At 46.3% G+C, this 25,669-nt stretch overlaps 1 protein-coding gene across 1 annotated transcript in view; it reads left to right on the top strand.

Moving 5' to 3' along the window:
- The window catches only part of LOC115106978 (cGMP-inhibited 3',5'-cyclic phosphodiesterase 3A-like), an 89,280-nt gene extending 67,666 nt beyond the window's left edge, over positions 1 to 21,614 (top strand). Inside the window, exons 3-15 of the mRNA XM_029630242.2 lie at positions 109 to 266; positions 2,551 to 2,678; positions 2,784 to 3,018; positions 8,504 to 8,577; positions 8,713 to 8,897; positions 9,140 to 9,280; positions 11,709 to 11,820; positions 12,099 to 12,206; positions 12,864 to 13,084; positions 13,330 to 13,533; positions 13,822 to 13,983; positions 20,222 to 20,498; positions 21,045 to 21,614. Coding sequence (XP_029486102.1) covers positions 109 to 266; positions 2,551 to 2,678; positions 2,784 to 3,018; positions 8,504 to 8,577; positions 8,713 to 8,897; positions 9,140 to 9,280; positions 11,709 to 11,820; positions 12,099 to 12,206; positions 12,864 to 13,084; positions 13,330 to 13,533; positions 13,822 to 13,983; positions 20,222 to 20,498; positions 21,045 to 21,364 — 2,325 coding nt within the window. The 3' untranslated portion in view covers positions 21,365 to 21,614. The remainder of the gene's footprint in view (positions 1 to 108; positions 267 to 2,550; positions 2,679 to 2,783; positions 3,019 to 8,503; positions 8,578 to 8,712; positions 8,898 to 9,139; positions 9,281 to 11,708; positions 11,821 to 12,098; positions 12,207 to 12,863; positions 13,085 to 13,329; positions 13,534 to 13,821; positions 13,984 to 20,221; positions 20,499 to 21,044) is intronic.
- Positions 21,615 to 25,669: the final 4,055 nt, after the last annotated feature.

Raw genomic sequence — 25,669 nt, 5'->3', positions numbered from 1 at the left:
AATAACAACTGCTAAATATGTGTATGTGCCAAATAACATTTGATTTGATTGGCTGTTCAGAGAGCTGGACCTGACCCAGGACTTTATGTACATCTGTGTCTGTTGTAGCGTCTGAGACGGAGCCTGCCTCCAGGCCTGCTGAGAAGGATCTCCTCTACATGGACCACCACCACCTCAGCTACAGGTCTTCCCACCATAGAACCAGGACCTGTACGCAGAGACCGCTCTGCCAGCATCAAACCCCTCCACGACAGTCCACCATGCAGGTAGTCTACACTATCCCCTACTACCCTTTTCTCCCCATCACTCTCTCTCTCTCTCTCTCTCTCTCTCTCTCTCTCTCTCTCTCACATTCCCCTCTTCTATCCCTCTCTCCTCTTTCTCTCTCGCCCCTCTCTCTCTCTCTCTCTCCCTCTCTCCCTCTTTTTCCCATTCTCACTCTCTCACTCCTTTCCCTCTCTCTCTTTACATCCAGATGTCAGACTTGCTTCCTGCTGCTCGAGTAGCTTCTCGTAGGGGTCACCCTGAGGCCAGCGGTCCTCATAAGGTCCTCCCCAGCTGCAAACCCTCCTCCTTTTATGGCCCGTCGTGAAATATTAGACCTGTAATGCACGTGCAACACTGATATATTTTCTTAGTGGTGAATGATGGATGGGTCATGTGGGAGTTTGAACTGGAGAACGTAGGGTGTTCTATGTGTATGTCTGTCTTTGAAGGAGACTGGTCTGTTTGTGGCTCCAGTCCTGTGGAGTGCTCCTCCAAGGCAGCTGGCCTACATCTGTACAGAGACTGCGTTTTAGCATCCAGCAGTCTGTTGCCCAATCCTAAACTGACCCTAGTCCTCTACTTCCCACCATATACTACTCTCTTACCCTTACCTCCTTCCACTTTGTAGATCCTAAAGATTTGGTGCATGTGTAAGAATATGTGTAAGAAATACGCAGAATAAACCACTTAACCTGAGATGATAACATTGTTTGAGACATACAGATGATAATGCACACCACTGTTGGGATTCATTCCATTTCCACTTTGTGTCAGGCTCAGAACTGGCTGTTCTCCCCGGGGACCAGTCTGTGGTTGTTCTGGCCAAAATAACGTGCATCTTGGTGCTATTATTTATCATCTAAATTGTTCCTCTGTTTGAGATATTGGTTGAAGGTCAGAGATGAACAATTCATCCTGAAGTCTGATCGGTATCTGCAGACTACAGTCTGGCTCTTTGGCGGCTTCCTGGAGACAAAACATTCTAGAATAAATGTCCCAGGGAGATTTTTATCCTGTATGTCAGAGCAGGCTTAAAATACTGCTGGGGTCACCACCCAGTACACTCATAGAAAAGTTGTTCGGTTGTCCCCATCGGAGAACACTTTTTGGTTCCAGGTAGAACCCTTTCTGGTTCCAGATTGGACCCTTTCGGGACCCCACAGGCTGCTTCCTTTTACAGTGCAGACAGTCTGTGGTTGTGATATCCTGTGTGTTAGAGTATTGTGACTTACTGAGGTGTTGATATCCTGTGTGTTAGAGTATTGTGACTTACTGAGGTGTTGATATCCTGTGTGTTAGAGTATTGTGACTTACTGAGGTGTTGATATCCTGTGTGTTAGAGTATTGTGACTTACTGAGGTTGTGATATCCTGTGTGTTAGAGTATTGTGACTTACTGAGGTGTTGATATCCTGTGTGTTAGAGTATTGTGACTTACTGAGGTGTTGATATCCTGTGTGTTAGAGTATTGTGACTTACTGAGGTGTTGATATCCTGTGTGTTAGAGTATTGTGACTTACTGAGGTTGTGATATCCTGTGTGTTAGAGTATTGTGACTTACTGAGGTGTTGATATCCTGTGTGTTAGAGTATTGTGACTTACTGAGGTGTTGATATCCTGTGTGTTAGAGTATTGTGACTTACTGAGGTTGTGATATCCTGTGTGTTAGAGTATTGTGACTTACTGAGGTGTTGATATCCTGTGTGTTAGAGTATTGTGACTTACTGAGGTTGTGATATCCTGTGTGTTAGAGTATTGTGACTTACTGAGGTGTTGATATCCTGTGTGTTAGAGTATTGTGACTTACTGAGGTTGTGATATCCTGTGTGTTAGAGTATTGTGACTTACTGAGGTGTTGATATCCTGTGTGTTAGAGTATTGTGACTTACTGAGGTGTTGATATCCTGTGTGTTAGAGTATTGTGACTTACTGAGGTGTTGATATCCTGTGTGTTTAGTGTGACTTACTGAGGTTGTGATATCCTGTGTGTTAGAGTATTGTGACTTACTGAGGTGTTGATATCCTGTGTGTTAGAGTATTGTGACTTACTGAGGTGTTGATATCCTGTGTGTTAGAGTATTGTGACTTACTGAGGTTGTGATATCCTGTGTGTTAGAGTATTGTGACTTACTGAGGTTGTGATATCCTGTGTGTTAGAGTATTGTGACTTACTGAGGTTGTGATATCCTGTGTGTTAGAGTATTGTGACTTACTGAGGTGTTGATATCCTGTGTGTTAGAGTATTGTGACTTACTGAGGTGTTGATATCCTGTGTGTTTTCCAGCATGGGGAACAGTGAGTCGTGGAACAGCTCTGTAATGCTCACCATCTCGAAGAGTCGCTCCATGTCTGCCTCCTACTCTGCTTCAGCCACCTCCAACCACCTCTACAACAGACGCATGACCAGACCAGGTGTGTGTTCGTGTGGGTGTGTTTTGTCTTTGTTTAAATCGTGATCTGATTTGTTACATTTCATTGAACCAGTTTTCCCTCCTAATAACCCTGTTTTCTCTTCAGGTTACCCCTCTTCCAACATATCACCTCTGGCCTCTCCCTGCCACTCCCCTCCAGTCCAAGGGACCCCTGTCTCCAGCCCCACCACCAAGTCCTGCTCTGTGGACCTACCAGAGCCTGTGGACAGCAAGGGAGAGAGGCCTGTGGGCCCCCAGACCCCACACAGAGCCTTAACACACAGCATCAGTGCACCTAGCTCCACCACACCACACTGGGGGCCACCATCTTTCTGCAGCAGGTAACAAACACAGACTTACAGATATACACAAAACAGATACCATCCCTGTTGCTGTCAGAAAGAGGTACCACAAACAGAATATACACACAGAGAAAAGCTTGATCGTCGCATTCTTGCCTGTAACTTCACTGATAATTGGCAGCGTTGTCTAGAAGACACTGAAGCAGAGACTGAGGAAGTCGTGCATGTAGCTCGGAGACGTTGTTTAATGGCATCATGCTGGTTCACTGTCCTGTTTGCGTGCATGTGTCTTACAATGGGAGATAGATGAGTAATAGATGAGATAGATGAATAACCAGTCACGTCATGAGCCTGTACAGAGAGAGAGACAGAGAGACAGACAGAGAGACAGACAGAGAGAGAGAGAGACAAAGAGAGAGACAAAGAGAGAGCGAGAGAGACAAAGAGCGAGAGAGAGACGAAGAGACTTCCTCTGAGGCACTTGGACTCGAGAGAGAGAGAGAGAGAGAGAGAGAGAGAGAGAGAGAGAGAGAGAGAGAGAGAGAGAGAGAGAGAGAGAGAGAGAGAGAGAGAGAGAGAGAGAGAGAGAGAGAGAGAGAGAGAGAGAGAGAGAGAGAGAGAGAGACAGATAGTCAAAGAGAGAGAGAGAAATAGATAGAGACTTCCTCTGAGGCATATGGACTCACGCCAGTGAGTCACAGAGAAGGTCCCGCTGCAATGTTCTAAGACAAGAGGACATGGATAAGAAGTACAGGTTGTCTTAATAGCGGCGACAAGATGTTCAGTTATTAAGATGAGTGATCTAAGGAAGAGAAGTCCACCACAGAATAAATACATAAAGACAATAATGAAGGGCTGGATGTGGGAGGGTTATAAGTGTTGAAATGGTGGACATAAAGGAAACTATAAAGTAAGTGATGGAGGCCAGGGCTGTGTTGTTGACATGAGAAGGGAGTACTGGGGTCTATTCACTCGGAACCAAACGGAAACAAATGGGGAGGGATATACTGTACCTGAACTTGTCCAATAGAAACTCTCGTTTCCATTGTGAAACGTTTTGTTAAGGTTTGCACTAGTGGATATGATTGTCTGAGAGAACTTGATGACCTCAGTGCGGCTTTTGACGTTATCGATGTCTAACAGAAGACAGAGGGTGTTCTTTAATGAAAGCCTTTTCAACATAATCGAGGTAGAATCAGGAATTCCCCAGGGCAGCTGTCTAGGCCCCTTACTTTTTCAATCTTTACTGATGTCATACCACTAGTTTGATTAACAATCTATATATGCAGATGACTTAACACTATAGACGTACGCTATTACAAGGAGTGAAATTACTGCAACACTTAACAAAGAGCTGCAGTCAGTTTCAGAATGGGTGGCAAGAAATAAATTAGTCTAAAATATTTAAAAAACTAAAAGCCTTGTGTTTGGGTTAAATCATTCACTAAACCCTAAACTTCAACTAAATCTTGTGATGAAGAATTTGAAAATTGAGCATATTGAGGTGACTAAACTGCTTGGAGGAACCCTGGATTGTAAACTGTAATGGTCAAAACATGTTGATGTAACAGTAGCTAAGATGGGGAGAAGTCTGTCCATAATGTAGCGCTGCTCTGCCTTCTTAACACACTATCAACAAGCAGGTCCTACAGGCCCTATTTTTGTCACACCCGGACTACTGTCCAGTCGCGTGGTCAGGTGCCACAAAGAAGGACTTAGGAAATTGCAATTGGCTCAGAACAGGGCAGCATGGCTCTCCCTTCAATGTACACAGAGTGCCTAGATTAAAAAGTGAGACAACGCCGATAGAGATGGCAGTTTCGCTTCTAGTCCTGTGCAGTATTTTGTTTTTTAAAATGTATTATTTCATACATGATTTGCCCAGAAAACCTTAAGTGTTATTACATACAGCCGGGAAGAACTATTGGATATCAGAGAGATGTCAACTTAACAGCACAACCAGCACTACGACCAGAAATAAGACTTTCCCAAAGCGGATCCTTTGTCTGCACCTCCCAGGGCATTTTAACTGATTCCAGAGGCCGACCCAAAACCACTTCGTCAGAGGAGAGAGTGCCGGAGCGGTCTTCTAGTGAGGCTTCGGATGCGCGCACACACCCCACCGCTTCCGAGTATATTACTCACTAATGTCCGGTCCCTAGTTAATAAAGTCTCCAAAATGAGGGCAAGAGTTGCTTTCCATAGAGATATCCGGGATTGTAACATACTCTGTTTCACGGAAACATGGCTAGCTGGGGATATGCTGTTGGAGTCCGTACAGCCAACAGGATTTTCAGTGCATCATGCCGACAGGAATAAATATCTCTCCGGTAAGGTAGGGTGGGGGTGTATGTTTCATGATTAACGACTCATTGATGTATACGCTGACTCGGTAAGCGAGTTTATAAGGAAGTGTATAGGAGATGTTGTACCCACTGTGACTATTAAAACCTTCCCTAACCAGAAACCGTGGATCGATGGCAGCATTTGCGCAAAACTGAAAGCACGTACCACCACATTTAATCATGGCAAGGCGACTGGAAACATGACCAAATACAAACAGTGTAGTTATTCCTTCTGTAAGGCAATCAAACAAGCAAAGCGTCAGTATAGAGACTAAGTGGAGTTGAAATTCAATGGCTCAAACACGAGACGTATGTGGCAGCATCTACAGGCTTCACGGATTACAAAAAGAAAACCAGCCCCGTCACAGACATCGACGTCTTGCTTCCAGACAAATTGAACAACTTCTTTGTGCGCTTTGAGGACAATACAGTGCCACCGACGCGGCCTGCTAACAAAGACTGTGGGCTCCCCTTCTCAGTGGCCAACGTGAGTAAAATATTTAAACGTGTTAACCCCCGCAAGGCTGCCGGACCGGACGGTATCCCTTGCCGCATCCTCAGAGCATGCGCAGACCAGCTGGCTGGTGTGTTTACGGACATATTCAATCAATCCTTATCCCAGTCTGCTGTCTTCACATGCTTCAAGATGGCCACCATTGTTCCTGTCCCAAGAAAGCTAAGGTAACTGAACTAAATGACTATCTCCCCGTAGCACTGACTTATGTCATCATGAAGTTCTTTGAGAGACTAGTCAAGGATCATATCACCTCCACCCTACCTGTCACACTAGACCCACTGCAATTTGCTTACCCTCCCAATAGGTCCTCAGACGATAAAATCGCCATCACACTGCACACTGCCCTATCCCATCTGGACGAGAGGAATACCTATGTAAGAATGCTGTTCATTGACTACAGCTCAGCATTTAACACCATAATACCCTCCAAATTCTTCATTAAGCTTGAGACCCTGGGTCTTGACCCCGCCCTGTGCAACTGGGTCCTGGACTTCCTGACGGGCCGCCCCCAGGTGGTGAAGGTCAGAAACGACAACTCCACTCCATTGACTCTCAACACTGGGGCTCCACAAGGCGGCATTCTCAGCCCTCTCCTGTACTCCCTGTTCACCCACGACTGTGTGGCCATGCACGCCTCCAACTCAATCATCAAGTTTGCAGACGACACTACAGTGGTAGACTTCATTACCAACAACAACGAGGCAGCCTACAGGGAGGTGAGGGCCCTCAGAGTGTGGTGTCAGGAAAATAACCTCTCACTCAATGTCAGCAAGACAAAAGAGATGATCGTGGACTTCGGGAAACAGCAGAGGGAGCACCCCCCCCCCCCCATCCACATTGACGGGACAGCAGTGGAGAATGTGGAGAGTTTTAAGTTCCTCTGTGCACGTATCACCGGCAAACTGAAATGGACCACCCACACAGACAGTGTGGTGAAAAAGGTGCAACATCACCTCTTCAACCTCGGGAGGCAGAAAAATTGTGGCTTGTCACCGAAAACCCTCACTGACTTTTAACAGGTGCACAATTGAGAGGATCCTGTCGGGCTGCATCACTGCCTGGTACGGCAACTGCACCGCCCAGAACCTTAGGCCTCTCCAGAGGCTAGTGCAGTCTGCACAACGCATCACAAAGGGCAAACTATCTGCCCTCTAGGACACCTACTACACCCGATGTCACAGGAAGGCAAAAAAGATCATCGACAATAACCACCCGAGCCACTACCTGTTCACCCCGCTTCCACCCAGAAGGGGAGTTCAGTACAGATGCATCAAATCTGGGACAGAGAGATTGAAAAACAGCTTCTATCTCAAGGCCATCAGATTGTTAAACAGCCACCACTAGCACAGAGAGGTGGCTGCCTACCTACAGACTTGATATCATTGTCCTCTTTAATAAATGGAACACTAGTCACTTTAATAATGCCACTTTAATAATGTTTACATATCTCGCATTACGCATCACATATGTACTATAAACTGTATACTGTATCCTTTACTATCTATTCTTCACTATCTATTCTTTACTATCTATTGCATCTTAGCCGCTCTGTCACTGCTAATCCATATATTTTATACTTATATATACTTATCCCATACCTTTACTAGATTGCGTGTATTAGGTTTTGTTGTCGAAATTCTTAGATGTTAGGTTTTGTTGTGGACTTGTTAGATATTATCTGTTAGATACTGCTGCACTGTCGGATCTAAAAGCATAAGCATTTTGTTACACTCGCAATAACATCTGCTAACCATGTTTGTGACCAATAACATCTGCAACCATGTGTATGTGACCAATAACATCTGCTAACCATGTGTATGTCAATGTATGTCAAAAAAAACATATTCATGTCAATCTCTCATGGCTTCAAGTAGAGGAGATGTTGACTTCACCATTACTTGTTTTTGTAAGAAGTATTGACATGTTGAATGAACCGAGCTGCCTGCCTGTTTAAACTACTAGCACACAGCTCAGACACCCATGCATACCCCACAAGACATGCCACCAGAGGTCTCTTCACAGTCCCTAAATCCACAACAGACTATGGGAGGCACACAGTACTACATAGAGCCATGACTACATGGAACTCTATTCCACATCAGGTAACTGATGCAAGCAGTAGAATCAGATATAGAAATACACCTTATGGAACAGCGGGGACTGTGAAGAGACACAAACACAGGCACAGACACACGCATACAGATGCACATGATAACAAGCGCACTCTACACACACATAAACATGGATGTTGTATTGTAGATATGTGGTTGTAAAGTACTGGCCTGAGGGCACACACGTATTAATATGTTGTGAAAAGTGTTATGAAATGTGTTTTTTTTGTTTCTACCAATTTGTTTTGGTAGATAACTGCCTTTCATGTTGCTGGACCCCAGGAAGTAATGGGGATCTTTAATAAATACAAATACAAAATATCCACCCCTGGATCTGGCTGTGATGAGAGGAATAATGTCGTTGATCCTGGTTCAGCTAGAACAGCTGACCTTGGTTCCTCTCACGCTACTGATGCGGCTAACTCTTCACTTATCCTCTTGTTCACTTTTCTCCTCTCCCATGAGATATAAATGTCGAGCCTTTTGTCATATTGTAGTTATTTACATGTTTTGAATATCCTTTGTTTATCTGTCCTCTGTCCCTCTCTCAGCTGTGGCAGACCGTACAGCAGGCTGAGCCATGGGGAGGTGTCTATGGACAAAGGGGACAGAATACCTCACCCTGGTAAATAGTAAAAGGACACTTATCTACTTCTCCATATATGTCTAGTTTCTTAGTGTTACATTTATATCTGCCACGTTCCAAGCGTGTCAACCACCTGACTTAACCCCTGAACCCTGATCTGTCATGTCCTATAAGATGACCCGGCAGTGGCATCGTCAGACTATGAGAGCACCTACGAGGCCAACCACAGTGACAGCAGTGACTTTGCACAGAACGAGGACGACGGGGAGGGGGCCAAGAAGCCCTCGGACACCCAGGACGGGTGTCGGTCGTACCAGCCTGAGGGCATCGTCCTGCACCCCCTACTGCCACCTCCGGAGGTAGGTTCCACTATAGAAATGCATTGAGTGGAATGAAAATGGGTCTATAAATATGCTAAACATTTCATGGCTGCAATATCAATCTATCAACACATTATAAAATGATGCATTAGATTCGAAGAACAAATACCAAATAACATGCTATAACATGCTATTTCCCTATACACTACCTTACTTGTAACATACTATTTATTACCCATAGCCACTTGAAATTACCCTTGATCCTGACCCCTGACCTCTAGGACACACAGCCCATCCTGGCCCCAGAGCCTCTGGTAATGCCAGAGCTGGATCCTTTGATGACTCAACTCAACAACTGGAACTTCCCCATCTTCAACCTGGTGGAGAAAACACACGGCCGCTCAGGATGCATCCTCAGCCAGGTGAGAACAGGCCTCAGCCAGGTGAGAACAGGCCTTAGCCAGGTGAGAACAGGCCTCACAGCCAGGTGAGAACAGGCCTCAGCCAGGTGAGAACAGGCCTCAGCCAGGTGAGAACAGGCCTTAGCCAGGTGAGAACAGGCCTCAGCCAGGTGAGAACAGGCCTCAGCCAGGTGAGAACAGGCCTCAGCCAGGTGAGAACAGGCCTTAGCCAGGTGAGAACAGGCCTCACAGCCAGGTGAGAACAGGCCTTAGCCAGGTGAGAACAGGCCTTAGCCAGGTGAGAACAGGCCTCAGCCAGGTGAGAACATGCCTCAGCCAGGTGAGAACAGGCCTTAGCCAGGTGAGAACAGGCCTTAGCCAGGTGAGAACAGGCCTCACAGCCAGGTGAGAACAGGCCTCAGCCAGGTGAGAACAGGCCTCAGCCAGGTGAGAACAGGCCTCACAGCCAGGTGAGAACAGGCCTTAGCCAGGTGAGAACAGGCCTCAGCCAGGTGAGAACAGGCCTCAGCCAGGTGAGAACAGGCCTCAGTCAGGTGAGAACAGGCCTTAGCCAGGTGAGAACAGGCCTCACAGCCAGGTGAGAACAGGCCTTAGCCAGGTGAGAACAGGCCTTAGCCAGGTGAGAACAGGCCTTAGCCAGGTGAGAACAGGCCTCAGCCAGATGAGAACAGGCTTCAGCCAGGTGAGAACAGGCCTCAGCCAGGTGAGAACAGGCCTCAGCCAGGTGAGACTTAGCTAGGTAAGAACCAGTGAGTACAGGTGAGAACAGCACATCTTCAACCTGGCGGAGAAGACACACTGACAGTCTGGCTGCATCCTCAGCCAGGTAAGGATAGATAAAGCCTTAGTCAGGTGAGAACAGGTGAGACTTAGCCAGGTGAGGATAGTCTTCAACCCGGAGAAGATTAGGTTGCATCCTCAGCCAGGTAAGGTTAGCTACTGTAGAGCCGAGTGAGAACATTCCAGACCTATTCAGGTAAGGATAGTTATACAGGTAAGAATGCTGCGGTGAAAACAGTCCATTGTGAACCAAGTGAGAATGGCGCAGACTTCAAATCAAACTTAATTTAAAATGCATTTTAAATCACAACACAATTGAGAAAATACATTACGACAATACAATGAAAAATAGTTAAAGCAAACAGGAAGCAGTAAAAAGTATGTATAAAAATAATATAAGACAAAGTTCATGTTAAAACAATTACTGGTTAAAGGCCAAGCTAGAAAGGTTGGGTTTTAAACATGATGTGAAAGCCTCAATGGTGCCTGCCCCTCTTACCTGACAGGAACAGCTATTCCATAACTGAGGGGCTTTGGTAGATAGAGAAATCCGCTCCCCCGATGTGTGCATGGAGTGATGCTTGTGAATAAAGCACTGTGCGATATGGGTGGGATTGCACTGCCATCTACTGGTTGAAATAGGAGTTACAAGTTATTGGAATTGCGGTGTACTGTAAACCAAGACAGCAGTAGGGTCTTGGTTTACACTCAGTTTTCTACCACAAAACACCAGAAAATGACCAAAAAGAGTAGAACCAGCTCACCTGCTTTTACACTTTGATTTGATTATTAGATGTTACATTTGTCTTTTGAAACAAATAGTTTCACCATGTTAAAATGAGAATTCAATTCAAGTAACAGGGCTAACCTTAAAAAAAATCTTCTTAAAATGAATCACTAATCGCATGAAATAAATAATAAGCTTTGGAAATGACTTTATCGAAGCAACACAATAACTATGGCTTTACGATGATACTGAACATTTTGGGATTAAATTAATTAAAATCTTGCTAGAAGTCACATATGATGCACAGAGGCATAGCCACAGGAAGTAGGGTGCTGGGGGTGTGCACTGGGCCTTTACTAGTCCGGTATTAGTGGACCTATATAGCCGTCTGTAGCGTGGGAAAAATAACTTTCTCCACCCACCCCTTCCTTGTCGACCCAAAATGATCACGCGGCTATACACAGAGGGACATTTCAAAGTGCTGAAGTTTGCAGAAAATCGTCAATCATATAAAACAATCAGATTTATTGAATTTCCCATTTGGTCTATATTAAAGAGCACTTGGTTTAATATAACAGGCATTTAATTCAATATTGGTGCACAGTTTCTACTTAAAATGGCTCCTGAGTGGCACAGCGATCTAAGGCACAGCATCTCAGTGCAAGAGGCATCACTGCAGTCCCTGGTTTGAATCCAGGCTGCATCACATCCGGCCGTGATTGGCCCAGTGTATCCCCGGTAGGCCGTCATTGTAAATAAGAAGTTATTCTTAGCTGACTTCCATAGGTAAAGGTACAAATATCAAAAGGGTACAAATATCAAAAGGACCCATTTTGTGGAAAGACCCAAGCAGCATCACAGCTTTAGGTGTGAAGAGAATAACTTGGTGGATGGGATAAGGCTGCTCTATGTGTGTTCCAGGTTTCCTACCGCCTGTTTGAGGACACGGGACTATTTGAGACGTTCAAGATCCCTGTCAGGGAGTTCATGAACTATTTCCATGCTCTGGAGAACGGATACAGGGACATCCCATGTGAGCAAACATTACAATCAATCCTCTTTGTGAATATGCCTTGTAATACACACAGATCCATCAAGTACTCGAGAATATCAGAAACATTTGAATGAAACTATCGTAATCCAAACTCTGCACAGCGGTGGTGGTAGCACTGCCTATTCTATCCACAAGAGGGAGGTGTTGGCTTTCTCAATGCAATCACAGCACTAGTTCTGTTCCCTCTACCTGTCTCATTATCATCCGGTGGACTAAGTTAGTATTACAGTTGGCATCTCCTCTCCCTCCCCATGCAGACCACAACAGGATCCATGCCACTGATGTGCTCCATGCCGTGTGGTACCTCACCACCCAGGCCGTGCCAGGCCTGCCCAACCTCCTCACAGACCACAGCTCAGACTCTGGTGAGGACACACACACATGCATATGCAAATACAAGCATACTCACATGCACGGACACACACACACACACACACACACACACACACACACACACACACACACACACACACACACACACACAGGGTGCCATTTGAGACACAGCGAGTGTCACTTACAGTTTGCAGACTGGAGGCTGTGGAAGTTCCCAGAACCGTGTTTCCAGTGAGATCGGTTGACCGTTAGTTCATAGTCATCGCCAGTTATTTTACCTCTCGTTCTCTATGTGGAGCTTCATAGCTTCCATAGAAGCCTATCTCCTCCAGTCATAGGAACACAACAGACACCAATGTCAACACGCTGATCGTGACCTGTTTGTTCTTTACACAACCTGTCTGACTGGAGTGGCCTACTCTGATGACTGGGGTCTGATGTCTGTCTAGGGCAGGGTGGCTGGCTGTCTGTCAGTCATGTTGTTTTCTGATGCTCATGTCATCCCATACACACATTTGCCCACACATTAGCACACGGACACACACGCACGCACATGCAGACTACACCCTTTGACCCAAGTGTTTTGTACTAAAGTTTCCGATTTGTTACGACAATGCCCAGCACCCCTCACCTCATTTACCTGTGTATCTATCTCCCTGACCCTTCTATCCCTGTGTGTGTGTCCCCAGACTCGGACAGTGGGCTCCTCAACCCCAGCCATCCCAGCCATATAGGCCATACAGGGTTCCTGGTCTCTAAGATGTCTGCGGTGATGGAGGAGGGTTATGGATGTCTGTCTGGCCTCATCCCATCCCTGGAGCTCATGGCTCTGTATGTGGCTGCAGCCATGCACGACTACGACCACCCTGGACGGACCAACGCCTTCCTCGTGGCGACTAGCGCTCCTCAGGTAGGAAGGGGGAGGGGGAAGGAGGGAGGAAGAAGAGGGAGAGGATGGATGGACTGATGGATGGTTGGATGAATGAATCTAGCGAAAGGAACTGGAAAGGTGAAAGCAAAGTCCACCAATGATACTTTCATATCTTGTGTTCTTCTCAGATCACTGAAGAGATAAATGGAGGAAGACAAAGGGACCACTGAGATGCACCAATGATAACTAATGACTGACGCGTTGCTCTCTGTCTCCCCCTGTAGGCCGTGCTATATAACGACCGCTCAGTGTTAGAGAACCACCACGCTGCGTCGGCCTGGAACCTGTTCATGTCCCGGCCAGAGTACAACTTCCTGGGCAACCTGGAGCATGTGGAGTTCAAACGCTTCCGCTTCCTGGTCATCGAGGCCATCCTCGCCACCGACCTCAAGAAACACTTTGACTTCCTGGCAGAGTTCAACGCCAAGGTAAACAGAACCGATGGTCATGAGCTTCTAATCCATACATTTCTCTTTGATGTACAGCGCATCTACAGCTGAATGGACTGAGGCGCTGTGTCATTGTCTCTGATGGTTGACAACTTACAGTATGTCAGTAACAAGCCTGTAGGAGAAGATCTGAGGTTCTTTTACTCAGAACTTGTCCTCTTATGCTCTCCTCGCTTCTCTCTGATAGGTTAAAAGGAGGTAGGGATAGAGGATGTGAGGACGCGAGAAAAGACATTTGAGATTCATTTAACCCTCACTTCTCTCCAGGTGGGTGATGATGGCTGCTCGGGCATCGACTGGTCCAATGAGAACGACCGGTTGCTGGTGTGTCAGATGTGCATCAAACTGGCGGACATCAACGGCCCACTGAAACACAAGGACCTGCATCTACAGTGGACCGAGGGCATCGTCAATGAGTTCTATGAACAGGTGAGATCCAAATCGATCACTAGCCTCTACACCCTCGCCACTGATTTAGATTTGAAACACTAGGACACGCATCTACAGTGGACCGAGGGCATCAAATAATTCTACAAACAGGCACATCTATTGGGTCTAGGTTTTGCCAGAAGATACTGACCCTACCGTTACGCTTGTTTACACTGAGCTGCACTGGGGTCAGAATGTTAGGACACAGGATATCCTTCAGAAAACATACCTCATTGCAGGAATGGAATATGACACTGTTCTCCAAATTTGACCTTTATCCACACTGCTCCATCGAGAAGACTGAAATACTGCCAGTTTTCCCAGAGAACTGCCCTTTTCATCCTCATGCTGGCTTGCAGTAACCACCGCTAGGGTGACCTGAAATGAAAAACATAAACGTCATTGAGCCTCAGTGAGGAAATTAGGTGAATGATGATTCTTGCCATGGAGATCCGACGTTTACAAAATGACAATGATTGGTTCAAGGGGGGCGTGACATTTCTCCATCAAATGACAATGACATGTGTTCCACTTGGTACTAAAATAAAAGGCAGGCCACTTCATGAGTCCGTCACGGTACTGCTCAATGTGAAGTGGTACAGGTGCCTGGAAACAGCCCACTCTCCAGTAACAATGCTGCTCATTGGTCAGAGACTAATGGGTGCCTAGCAACCACACCGCTGATCAGGAAGAAAGACTCTTAAGTGGTCAGAGAACGAACGATCAGCGTGTAGGCAGATATATTACAGATAGGAATCCTGTTGGGCAATGAAAAGAGGAACGTATAATGCCCCACCCAGCAGACTGTCGACCAATCTCGTTCATGTTGTCATGCTGTGTCACGTGGTTGCTAAGCTAATCGTCATGCAATCCCTTCTAAATGTCAGGGTATGAGTCGAGAATCCTGACTATTTTCCTCAAAAGTACGTAATGTCACGATTCCAAAGCTACCTGTATATGATATTGCAGAGACAAAGTTAATTATCTCACATCTCGGAAAGATTTGTAATGTTGTACTTATTGTTTACGTAACTCATGCTTATGTTGGGCTTTTGAACTAGCGCCCAATTGACTCCCATTCGCTCCTTGAAGGAGTGCTCTTCTTGTCCCAGAATTGCCCAGAATGCACCACGTGGCCCATTGACGACGCATGGGCAACGTTAACAATGGCCGTTAATACGATTCCCATCATCAGAATAGGTAGAACCAATGGATACTCCCATTCAAATCAAAGTTCTCTGATGTGAAGTGTGGAATCGTGGCTGTTCTGGGTCTACCACTTCTAGAATATTCCATGCCAGTGTTTCCCAAACCCATCCTCGGGTACCCCAAGTCAGACCATTTATTTGATGTATTTCAGAACCGACACTTTAAACTAATGAGGGGCTTGATGATTAGTTGACCATATAGTATGTGGATTGGTTGGGGGAACTGAATGAGAGGATCACCATTCTATTCATTGACCATTGATAGACTGAGAAATAATATGAAATGTAGAACTACTTTTGTTCTTCTGTTTCTTTCTCAGTAATGTCGATGTGACACCCATCAACACACATGCATTGAAGAAGCCGTCCTTGTATGCAGGCAATGTACTGCATAATGTACCATCTATTCAAAATGGGACCCTGGCTTTGATGGAGAGACGATTAGATTGCCACTTGGAATGGAGAGTGTTGATGTATTGACACAATGTGTCACTCTACAGTGAAAGGAGCACCAAATGTGTAGGTTATAATCGGTGCTACTGTGATTGACAGCGCAGTCATCTTGTTTTTGTCTGTCTGTCTCTTCAAAGCCTGATCTCACTCAATGATGAAACCCAAACCGTCGCTCAAATGTCAAATCTTGCTTGCGTCCTTGGAGGGGGAGGGAGGAAGAGAGAGATAAAGGGGAGGGAGGGAGAGATAGAAAGACAAGGAAGTAAAAGAGGGAGTGGGAAAGACAGGGAGGAGAGAGGGAGAGAAAGACAGGGAGGAGAGAGGGAGAGGGAGGAAGAGAGAGATAAAGGGGAGGGAGGGAGAGATAGAAAGACAAGGAAGTAAAAGAGGGAGTGGGAAAGACAGGGGGAGGAGAGGGAGAGAAAGAAGGGAGGGGAGGGGGAAATAGAGGGGAGGAGAGAGGGAGAGAAAGACAGGAGGAGAGAGGGAGAGAAAGACAGGGAGGAGAGAGAGGGGAAAGACAGGGAGGAGGGAGAGGGAGAGAGGGAGGGAGGAGAGAGGGAGAGAAAGACAGGGAGGAGAGAGGGAGAGAAAGGGAGGAGAGAGGGAGAGGGAGGGGAAATAAAGGGGAGGGAGGGAGAGAGAAAGACAAGGAAGTAAAAGAGGGAGTGGGAAAGACAGGGAGGAGAGAGGGAGAGAAAGACAGGGAGGAGAAAGAGGGGGAAATAGAGGGAGGAGAGAGGGAGAGAAAGACAGGGAGGAGAGAGGGAGAGAAAGACAGGGAGGAGAGAGGGAGAGAAAGACAGGGAGGAGAGAGGGAGAGAAAGACAGGGAGGAGAGAGGGAGAGAAAGACAGGGAGGAGAGAGGGAGAGAAAGACAGGGAGGAGAGAGGGAGAGGGAGGAAGAGAGAGATAAAGGGGAGGGAGGGAGAGATAGAAAGACAAGGAAGTAAAAGAGGGAGTGGGAAAGACAGGGAGGAGAGAGGGAGAGAAAGACAGGGAGGAGAAAGAGGGGGAAATAGAGGGAGGAGAGAGGGAGAGAAAGACAGGGAGGAGAGAGGGAGAGAAAGACAGGGAGGAGAGAGAGAGAAAGACAGGGAGAGAAAGACAGGGAGGGGAGGGAGAGAGAGAGGGAGAGAAAGAAAGGGAGGAGAGAGGGAGAGAAAGACAGGGAGGAGAGAGGGGGAGAGGGAGGAAGAGAGAGATAAAGGGGAGGGAGGGGAGGGAAAGACAAGGAATAAAAGAGGGAGGGAAAGACAGGGAGGAGAGAGGGAGAGAAAGACAGGGAGGAGAAGGGGGAAATAGAGGGAGGAGAGAGGGAGAGAAAGACAGGGAGGAGAGAGGGAGAGAAAGACAGGAGGAGAGAGGGAGAGAAAGACAGGGAGGAGAGAGGGAGAGAAAGACAGGGAGGAGAGAGGGAAAGAGAGGAGACAGGGGAGGGAGGGAGGGAAAGACAAGGAAGTAAAAGAGGGAGGAAAGACAGGGGGGAGAGGGAGAGAAAGACAGGGAGGAGAAAGAGGGGGAAATAGAGGGAGGAGAGAGGGAGAGAAAGACAGGGAGGAGAGAGGGAGAGAAAGACAGGGAGGAGAGAGGGAGAGAAAGACAGGGAGGGAGAGGGAGAGAGAAAGGGAGAGAGAGGGGAGAGAAAGACAGGGAGGAGAGAGGGAGAGAAAGACAGGGAGGAAAGAGGGAGAGAAAGACAGGGAGGAGAGAGAGAGAAAGACAGGGAGGAGAGAGGGAGAGAAAGAAAGACAGGGAGGAGAGAGGGAGAGAAAGACAGGGAGGAGAGAGGGAGAGAAAGACAGGGAAATAGAGGGAGGAGAGAGGGAGAGAAAGACAGGGAGGAGAGAGGGAGAGAAAGACAGGGAGGAGAGAGGGAGAGAACGACAGGGAGGAGAGAGGGAGAGAAAGACAGGGAAATAGAGGGAGAGAGAGAGAGGAAAATAGAGGGAGGGGAAAGAGAGGAAGTGTTGTTGTGCTGCAGTTTATCTGACCTACTTGTGTCATCAGTGACAGTCCTCATTCACACAGACAAAGATACAGCTGCAACACATCAGATCACAGAGTGAACTGTGCTATGCCTTAAGACATGCACACGAAGAACAAACATACCAGGGTCAGTAGTAGTATACCCACAATTCTAACGCTGACCATTGACGCAGTAAAAACATCTTAAAGATCTGACCCTGTATCAGTGGTTAAGTTGTAACTTTACCATCTTTTAATGGTTCAATACGCCCCTCTACTCTAGAGTAGCACCTCTCTTTCTCTCCCTCTTCACTTCAGACACTCATTTCAGTCCACTGCACTGACTGGCAAAAGCTCTGCTGGTTACTATGGCAACATGAGCCCTTGCCTGCTGCGGTCCACTTTGAGTGTATAAGCCCCTGACGTCAACAGACACATATATATGTATCCTGCTATAAATCACTTTACTATACATGCATATACATGATCTTGTCAGTCAGCCAATACTGGACTTATAGATGTAGGCTTCCCCGAGCTAGATAGACGTGTGCCTTTTGCTGTTTATGTTCTTGACCCAGTTTGAAGCTTTGATTATTCAGTAGCTAATCCCACAGGCTCTGCGCGCTGGCGGTTGCTGTTGGTTTACCACTTAGAGACTGAGACTGGCTGGTGAACAAAATGAGAGAGATACAAATGTTGATGTGTTTTCTACCATCAGTTGGAATGCGGTTGAATGTGTTTTTACATCATTTCTGATGGTCATTTTTCTCTCTCTGTGTATTAGTACCTTAGCTGTGACTCCCTCAGTGCATTTGATTCCAATTTCCCTCATATCATTGGCTGGTTGATTGATTGATTGACTTTCCTCAGATAGTGTCAAATGGTAATTCATATTATATTTGCATTAGTCATTCAGCAGAAGTGCTTACCCAAAGCGACTTAGTTAGTGCACTGCATTTATTTTAAGATAGCTAGGTGAGACAACCATACAGTTGAAGTCGGGAATGTACATACACCTTAGCCAAATACATTTAAACTCAGTTTTTCACAATTCCGGACATTTCATCCTAGTAAAAATCCCCCGTCTTAGGTCAGTTAGGATCACCACTTTCTTTTAAGAATGTGAAATTTTAGATTTTATTTTATTTTTATATTTATTTCAGCTTTTATGTCTTTCATCACATTCTCAGTGGGTCAGAAGTTTACATACACTCAATTAGTATTTGGTAGCATTGTCTTTAAATTGTTTAAATTGGGTCAAACATTTCGGATAGCATTCCACAACCTTCCCACAATAAGTTGAGGGAATTTTGTCCCATTCCCCCTGACAGAGCTGGTGTAACTGAGTCAGGTTTGTAGGCCTCCTAGCTCGCACACACTTTTTCAGTTCGGCCCACAAATGTTCTACAGGTTTGAAGTCAGGACTTTGTGATGGCCACTCCAATACCTTTGACTTTGTTGTCCTTAAGCCATTTGCCACAACTTTGGAAGTATGCTTGGGGTCATTGTCCATTTGGAAGACCCATTTGCGACCAAGTTTTAACTTCCTGACTGATGTCTTGAGATGTTGCTTCAATATATATAAATACTTTTCCATCCTCATGATGCCATCTATTTTGTGAAGTGCACCAGTCCCTCCTGCAGAAAAGCACCCCCACAACATGATGCTGCCACCCCCGTGATTCACGGTTGGGATGGTGTTCTTCGGCTTGGTCATTATGGCCAAACAGTTCTAATTTTCTTTCATCAGACCAGAGGACATTTCTCCAAGTACGATCTTTGTCCCCATGTGCAGTCGCAAACCGTAGTCTGGCTTTTTTATGGCGGTTTTGGAGCAGTGGCTTCTTCCTTGCTGAGCGGCCTTTCAGGTTAGGTTGATATAAGACTTGTTTTACTGTGGATATAGATACTTTTGTACCTGTTTCCTCCAGCATCTTCACAAGGTCCTTTGCTGTTGTTCTTGGATTGATTTGCACTTTTCGCACCAAAGTACGTTCATCTCTAGGAGACAGAACGTGTCTCCTTCCTGAGCGGTATGACGGCTCTGAGTTTGAAGGCAGGCCTTGAAATACATCCACAGGTACACCTCCAATTGACTCAAATTATGTCAATTAGCCTATCAGAAGCTTATAAAGCCATTACATCATTTTCTGGAATTTTCCAAGCTGTTTAAAGTCACAGTCAACTTAGTGTATGTAAACTTCTGACCCACTGGAATTGTGATACAGTGAAATAATCTGTCTGTAAACAATTGTCGGAAAAATTACTTGTTTCATGCACAAAGTAGATGTCCTAACCAACTTGCCTAAACCATAGTTTGTTAACAAGAAATTTGTGGAGTGGTTGAAAAACAAGTTTTAATGACTCCAACCTAAGTGTATGTAAACTTCCGACTTCAACTGTATATCACAGTCATCGCAAGTACATTTCTTCACAGTAAAGTAGCTATCAGCAAAGTCAGTGCTAGAATGAAAAGACAAGGACATGTGTTTAATAAAGGCAAGTTTTTTGGGGGGGGTGCTGTGGGATTAAACAAATTACTTTGTGAAGAGGTGGGTTTTTAGACGCTTATATCTAACATTGTTTACCCATACTGCACCACTCCTCAGGGCGATGAGGAGTCGAGTCTGGGCCTTCCCATCAGCCCCTTCATGGACCGCTCTGCGCCACAGCTCGCCAAACTCCAGGAGTCCTTCATCACGCACATCGTGGGTCCGCTCTGTTCCTCCTACGACTCCGCCGCCCTCATGCCGGGGAACTGGGTTGACCCTGCCGACGCACGGAGGAAGGAGGGCGAGGAAGAAGAGGAGGTGGGGGAACGAGAGACAGAGGAGGAAGAGGAGGATACAGCAGAGGAGGATGAGTCGACTAGCTCTGAGAGTTCCCGTAAGAGCATGTAGACATTCATGTTGAACTTCTTTGAGTTGAAAGAAGTCCTTTAACAGAAACCTGTTGAAATCAAAGCTCAGCTTGAAATGGCCCAGGTATTGAGTTGTTGACATAGTGCCGATTGATAATACATGTAATGGATTTAAGCAATAAGGTCCAAGGTGGTGTGGTATATTGGCATGACGCAGAGCGGAATGCCTGGATACAGCCTTTAGCCATGGTATATTGGCCATATACCACAAACCCCTGTGGTGCCTTAATGCTATTATAAACTGGTCACCAACATTAATAGAACAGTAAACCAAGTCAGCCAATAAGCATCCAGGAACCAAACTACCCGATTTATAATTAGTAGTAGATACAGAAGCCTCATATACACGAGGCTACCTGGTCTGCCTTAAGGGTATTTGGTCTTCCCAGGTGATCAGACCCTGCTTTGTAACCCTGTCCAGAGGTTGTATGATAAGGGTTTGCGTGTACAGTATAAGGGGATAGAGATGTAGTAGGTTTTGTTCTGAGGAAGTGTTTTCTTCTTCCCTATAGAGAAGCACGTGGTGAAGCTTACGGAGAGCAGGAGGAGAGTGTTCTGTCCCATCACTCAGCACCTTCTGGACAACCACGAAATGTGGAAGAGAGTCATTGCCTCCGAAACCCAGGACACGCCGGACAGAGAGGCGCCTAACTGCCTCAGCAACCCCGCCGAGCCAATCACAGCCATCCACGAGGAGGAGGAGGAGCCAGCCAGCAAGGAGGAGCCAATAGATGGCCAGGGAGAGGAGACGGAAGGGGAAGAGACGGGGCTTGCAGAGGAAGTGGTCGAGCAATCAGAGACTGCGGAGAAAAAGGAGGAGGAGCTGGAGTGAGAGGATTATCTTTGACGCTTGAAGATCAGGAAATGGAACATTTATCCAAACTCATACCCTCTCCCAACTAGACTTTCTGACTCATGTCAGAAATGATACCCTATTCCCCATGTAGTGCACTAGCTGGCCAAAAATAGTGCACTATACAGGAATTGGGCTGTTGTTTGAGACGCAGCCCCTGATATTTGGTTGCCAGCAAATCACTTAGACACAACACTGTAGAAGTTTGGAGTAACATGTGCCTAAAGAAAACAGGGTGGAGGGAGGGAGGGAGGGCACGCTGAGGAGGAGGATGAGGGAGGGGTGGGATTTGTTTTACACACGTATTATATTGGATCAGGTTTCCATTTCAGAAGCCCTCTCCCTGACGAGGTTCCCACACCGCAATACGGACCCACAGAACACTGACCCCACTGCCAGCCTCAAGACACAGCCGGCCATACTAGTGGTCTGCATCCACCTGTCCTCTCCCACAGAACCAAGGTGTACAAAGTGGACTGTACTAAATGGACAGTACAAACACTAGCTCCTGAGGACAATGAGATGAAAGGGCGGGTAAAAGCTGTGTCCGCTCTGTGTTGGTTCTCAGGGAGCGAGGAGAGGACTGAGGACTGGGGAGAGGAGGGTCAGTGTTGATACAGAGTGTGCTCACACACACGCATGGAGCAAACACACACACACACAAACCCATCAGAAGATTTGCTAGCTACCCCAGGAAGAGGGAATGGGAAGTCTAACATAGAACCCTGTAGCTCTGAAAAAGCTTTATATTCACTCAAGGAAGAAAATCCAGAGCACAGTGTTTCTTCACATTCTTCATCTCTCTAATTGTTCCAAATATACCATGTTTTCTCTCTTTCTTTCTTTCACTCACTCCACTTTTGTGTCGGTCATTCAGGCTCTTTTTTTCCCTCTCACTCCTACACAGTTCCACAGGACTCAGGAACACAGACACACCCCACTGGGCACACACTGGTTGAATCAATGTTGTTTCCACTTCGTTTCAATGAAATTACGTTAAACCACAGTGAAATTGGCATTGCATTGACATCTCCCCAATGGGACACAACACAGACCCCTCAACCTTGTACCCTTTGTCATTGTTATGTCAACCAACACAAGTGATCGTTCTTTGCTTTGTGTTATTGGTTTGTGGTTATACTTTCTTATTTTCTTCCAACATCAGCTGTAAGATTTTCTCTCTGTGGCGTTTGTGTTTGGTAAATATGGTGTGGGCCTTTCTTATTTTTTACGTACCCTGTCTCTTGATGATCTGCTCACTACAAAGGGAATCACTTTGAATCTGAATCGCACGGTTTCTTATAGAGTTAGAGCTTCCTTTTATTCAGACGCCTAGTTAACTATTCCAATGCAAGATGCTTTTTCTAAGTGCAGAATTTCTCTCTTCGTAGCTTTTGACCCAGTAGATGTATACATGTACCACCTCGGTAGAGAAGAAGCATTCACATTAGGATTCATCTGTGGATGTCAATCTGACCATGACACTGAAAAAGAGATTCACCTTTTTGAAAGATTCTCGACAGCCAACTTCATTGATAAACTCTTTCGTAGAACTCTCTCGTAGAACTCTTTTGACGGTACACTGACCTCTAGCCTGTGTTTCAGTCCTCTCTCACAGTGGGATCTACCACCCAATACCCTGACAGGAAGTTCAGCCAAGAGAGCCAATGTCCAAAGTACATAGATTCTCTTTCAGTCTCTTGAGCGAGCATTATTCCCCATTATTCCCCATAGTGCCGCACTCAGTTCCCTCAGAGAACCAAAGTTAGTCGTAACCAGGCATTTTCTATTTAACTCTGGGAAATCATCTATTTCTCCAATAGGCTGAAATGATAACAGATAACAGACCTTGGGCTCCAATAGCTTTCAGCGAGTCAAGTGATCAAATAAAGTTTCAGAGTGAGCCTTGGAAAGCCTTGAAGGAGATGTGGAGGAGCCCAGAGGTTCAACCAAGAGAACAAGGTGACAGTTATACTCCACATACACTCAGACTGTGCTGCTCTATAGAACATGGTGAATCACGCAATGGGGCTGAATGCAAACAAAAGTACGAAGAAAGATGATGCAGTAAAAAATATCCATGCCAAGAAAGACATGTCTTCTTAGTGTGTGTTTGCTGACTCCCTCAAAGAAGTGATGTATTTATTAACTTCCTGATAGTTTCAACATTTCTGCCATAGGTCCAACTCGTTGAACTGTAGCTACCCCGTTGTAGCTATCACATGATACATCTACAGTACCTGCAGCTATCCCATCTCTCCCTATCCATCCAGCTCCTAGCCCAGGGCAGCTCCCATGACATGACCAGGCAGATCAGGCCTAAGCATGTGTACGTCCCAAATGGCACCCCATTCCCTAAATAGTGCACTACTTTTGACCATAGCCCTATGGACCCTGGTCAAAAGTAGTGCGGGGCGGGGGGAAGGGTGCTATTTGGGACACAGCCCAGGTGGACTAGCCAGCCAGCCTGAGCCAGGCAGCATGCTGCAGTCAACACATGGACCAGTGCTGGGCTCCCCGTGGCTGTCCATAGGTCCATTTGATGTCCAGAGAGAGAGACCAATTGGTGGTGACAGAAGGATGAGAGGGAAAGGTAGAGGAAACGGGAGAGGGAAGAGGATATGAGAGATAGAAGCGGATCAGAGAGAATGGTATAGGAGAAGGAATGGGATGAGAGAGGAAGGGAGGAAGAGAAGCGTTTGGGGGTTTTCTGAGGTTGGTCAGTCTCTTTTTTGTTCACTGATGGTCTCTGTGAAAACGTCACTTTGAATGAGGAGCCAATTAAAATGTCTGTCCGTCCGTCCATCTGCCTGTCCGGTTCTCCTTGAAGATTTTACCCTTGACAGCTTGTTGTGAAACGTTAACATTATCAGGAAAATGTATTTGTAGGATGACAATGTTTTTAAAGCAATACTGACACTTATTCTGTATCTGGAGTGTTTGAGTTGCACTTGACAAAGTCAAGGGAGTTTATGTACCAAATTCTTGAATTTTATCCAAATCATGTGCCTCTCTCTCTATCTGCACTAACTGACCCTCTTTCACTCCCCTACACTCCCTTACCTGCCCCTCTCTCTCTCTCTGCACTAACTGACCCTCTTTCACTCCCCTACACTCCCTTACCTGCCCCTCTCTCTCTATCTGCACTAACTGACCCTCTTTCACTCCCCTACACTCCCTTACCTGCCCCTCTCTCTCTCTATCTGCACTAACTGACCCTCTTTCACTCCCCTACACTCCCTTACCTGCCCCTCTCTCTCTCTCTATCTGCACTAACTGACCCTCTTTCACTCCCCTACACTCCCTTACCTGCCCCTCTCTCTCTATCTGCACTAACTGACCCTCTTTCACTCCCCTACACTCCCTTACCTGCCCCTCTCTCTCTATCTGCACTAACTGACCCTCTTTCACTCCCCTACACTCCCTTACCTGCCCCCCTCTCTCTCTCTCGTTGTGTGATCTGTTATGGGTCATTATCTAACAGTGGCATTTAGTGTTGTAGCTGACATAACATCTTGTGACGGGCTAAGGGCCAGGTGGTTGCGTGAATCGTTATAATAGTTATTGGCCCATATTAAACGATACAGAGGAGAGGAATCAGACATTGCTAGTCGACCCCTGACCTATACATCTGCTGAGTCACTGCCTCATCTGAATAAGGCCTTTCACAATTTCAGCGTGGCCTAGGGGGAACTGAACAGTAACAGATCCAATGGAGTGAATGCAAAAGCAATATTCACAGCCTATGATGACCTGTGTGCATGCGTGGTTGCGTATGTGTTCTGCGGTAGCATTTGTTCAAGGGGTATTGTGAATGTGATTTGGTGGCCAACATTAATAAGCTACTATGGTAGGACAGCACTCTATTTGCTTTTCCTAATATGTATTGAGTAGTCCATCTCTAGTCCATCTCTAATTCCTCGATGTGACCACACTTTCCACTGTATCTGTTCAAGTCTGACAACACCTAACCAATGAGTTCCGTCACCTACAGGGATTTCCGATAGCTTCTGGAGTGTTATATATCAACGTGGATTTCTAGAAACATCCGTTTCTCCTTTTCCTGTAGTCCACAATTATCTCCTTTGTCTTGATCAGAATGAGGGAGAGGTTGTTGTCCTTGCACCACACGGCCTCCCTATAGGCTGTCTCATCATTGCCGGTGATCAGCCCTACCACTGTTGTATCGTCAGCAAACTTAATGATGGTGTTGGAGTCTTGCCTGGCCGTGCAGTCATGAGTGAACAGGGAGTACAGGAGGGGACTGAGGGGCCCCTGTGTTGA

The sequence above is a fragment of the Oncorhynchus nerka genome, linkage group LG23 (genome assembly GCF_034236695.1).
Source record: "Oncorhynchus nerka isolate Pitt River linkage group LG23, Oner_Uvic_2.0, whole genome shotgun sequence".
Taxonomy (NCBI): domain Eukaryota; kingdom Metazoa; phylum Chordata; class Actinopteri; order Salmoniformes; family Salmonidae; genus Oncorhynchus; species Oncorhynchus nerka.
The sequence above is the reverse complement of the archived record's forward strand: the minus strand, read 5'-3'. Positions and strand labels throughout refer to the sequence as shown.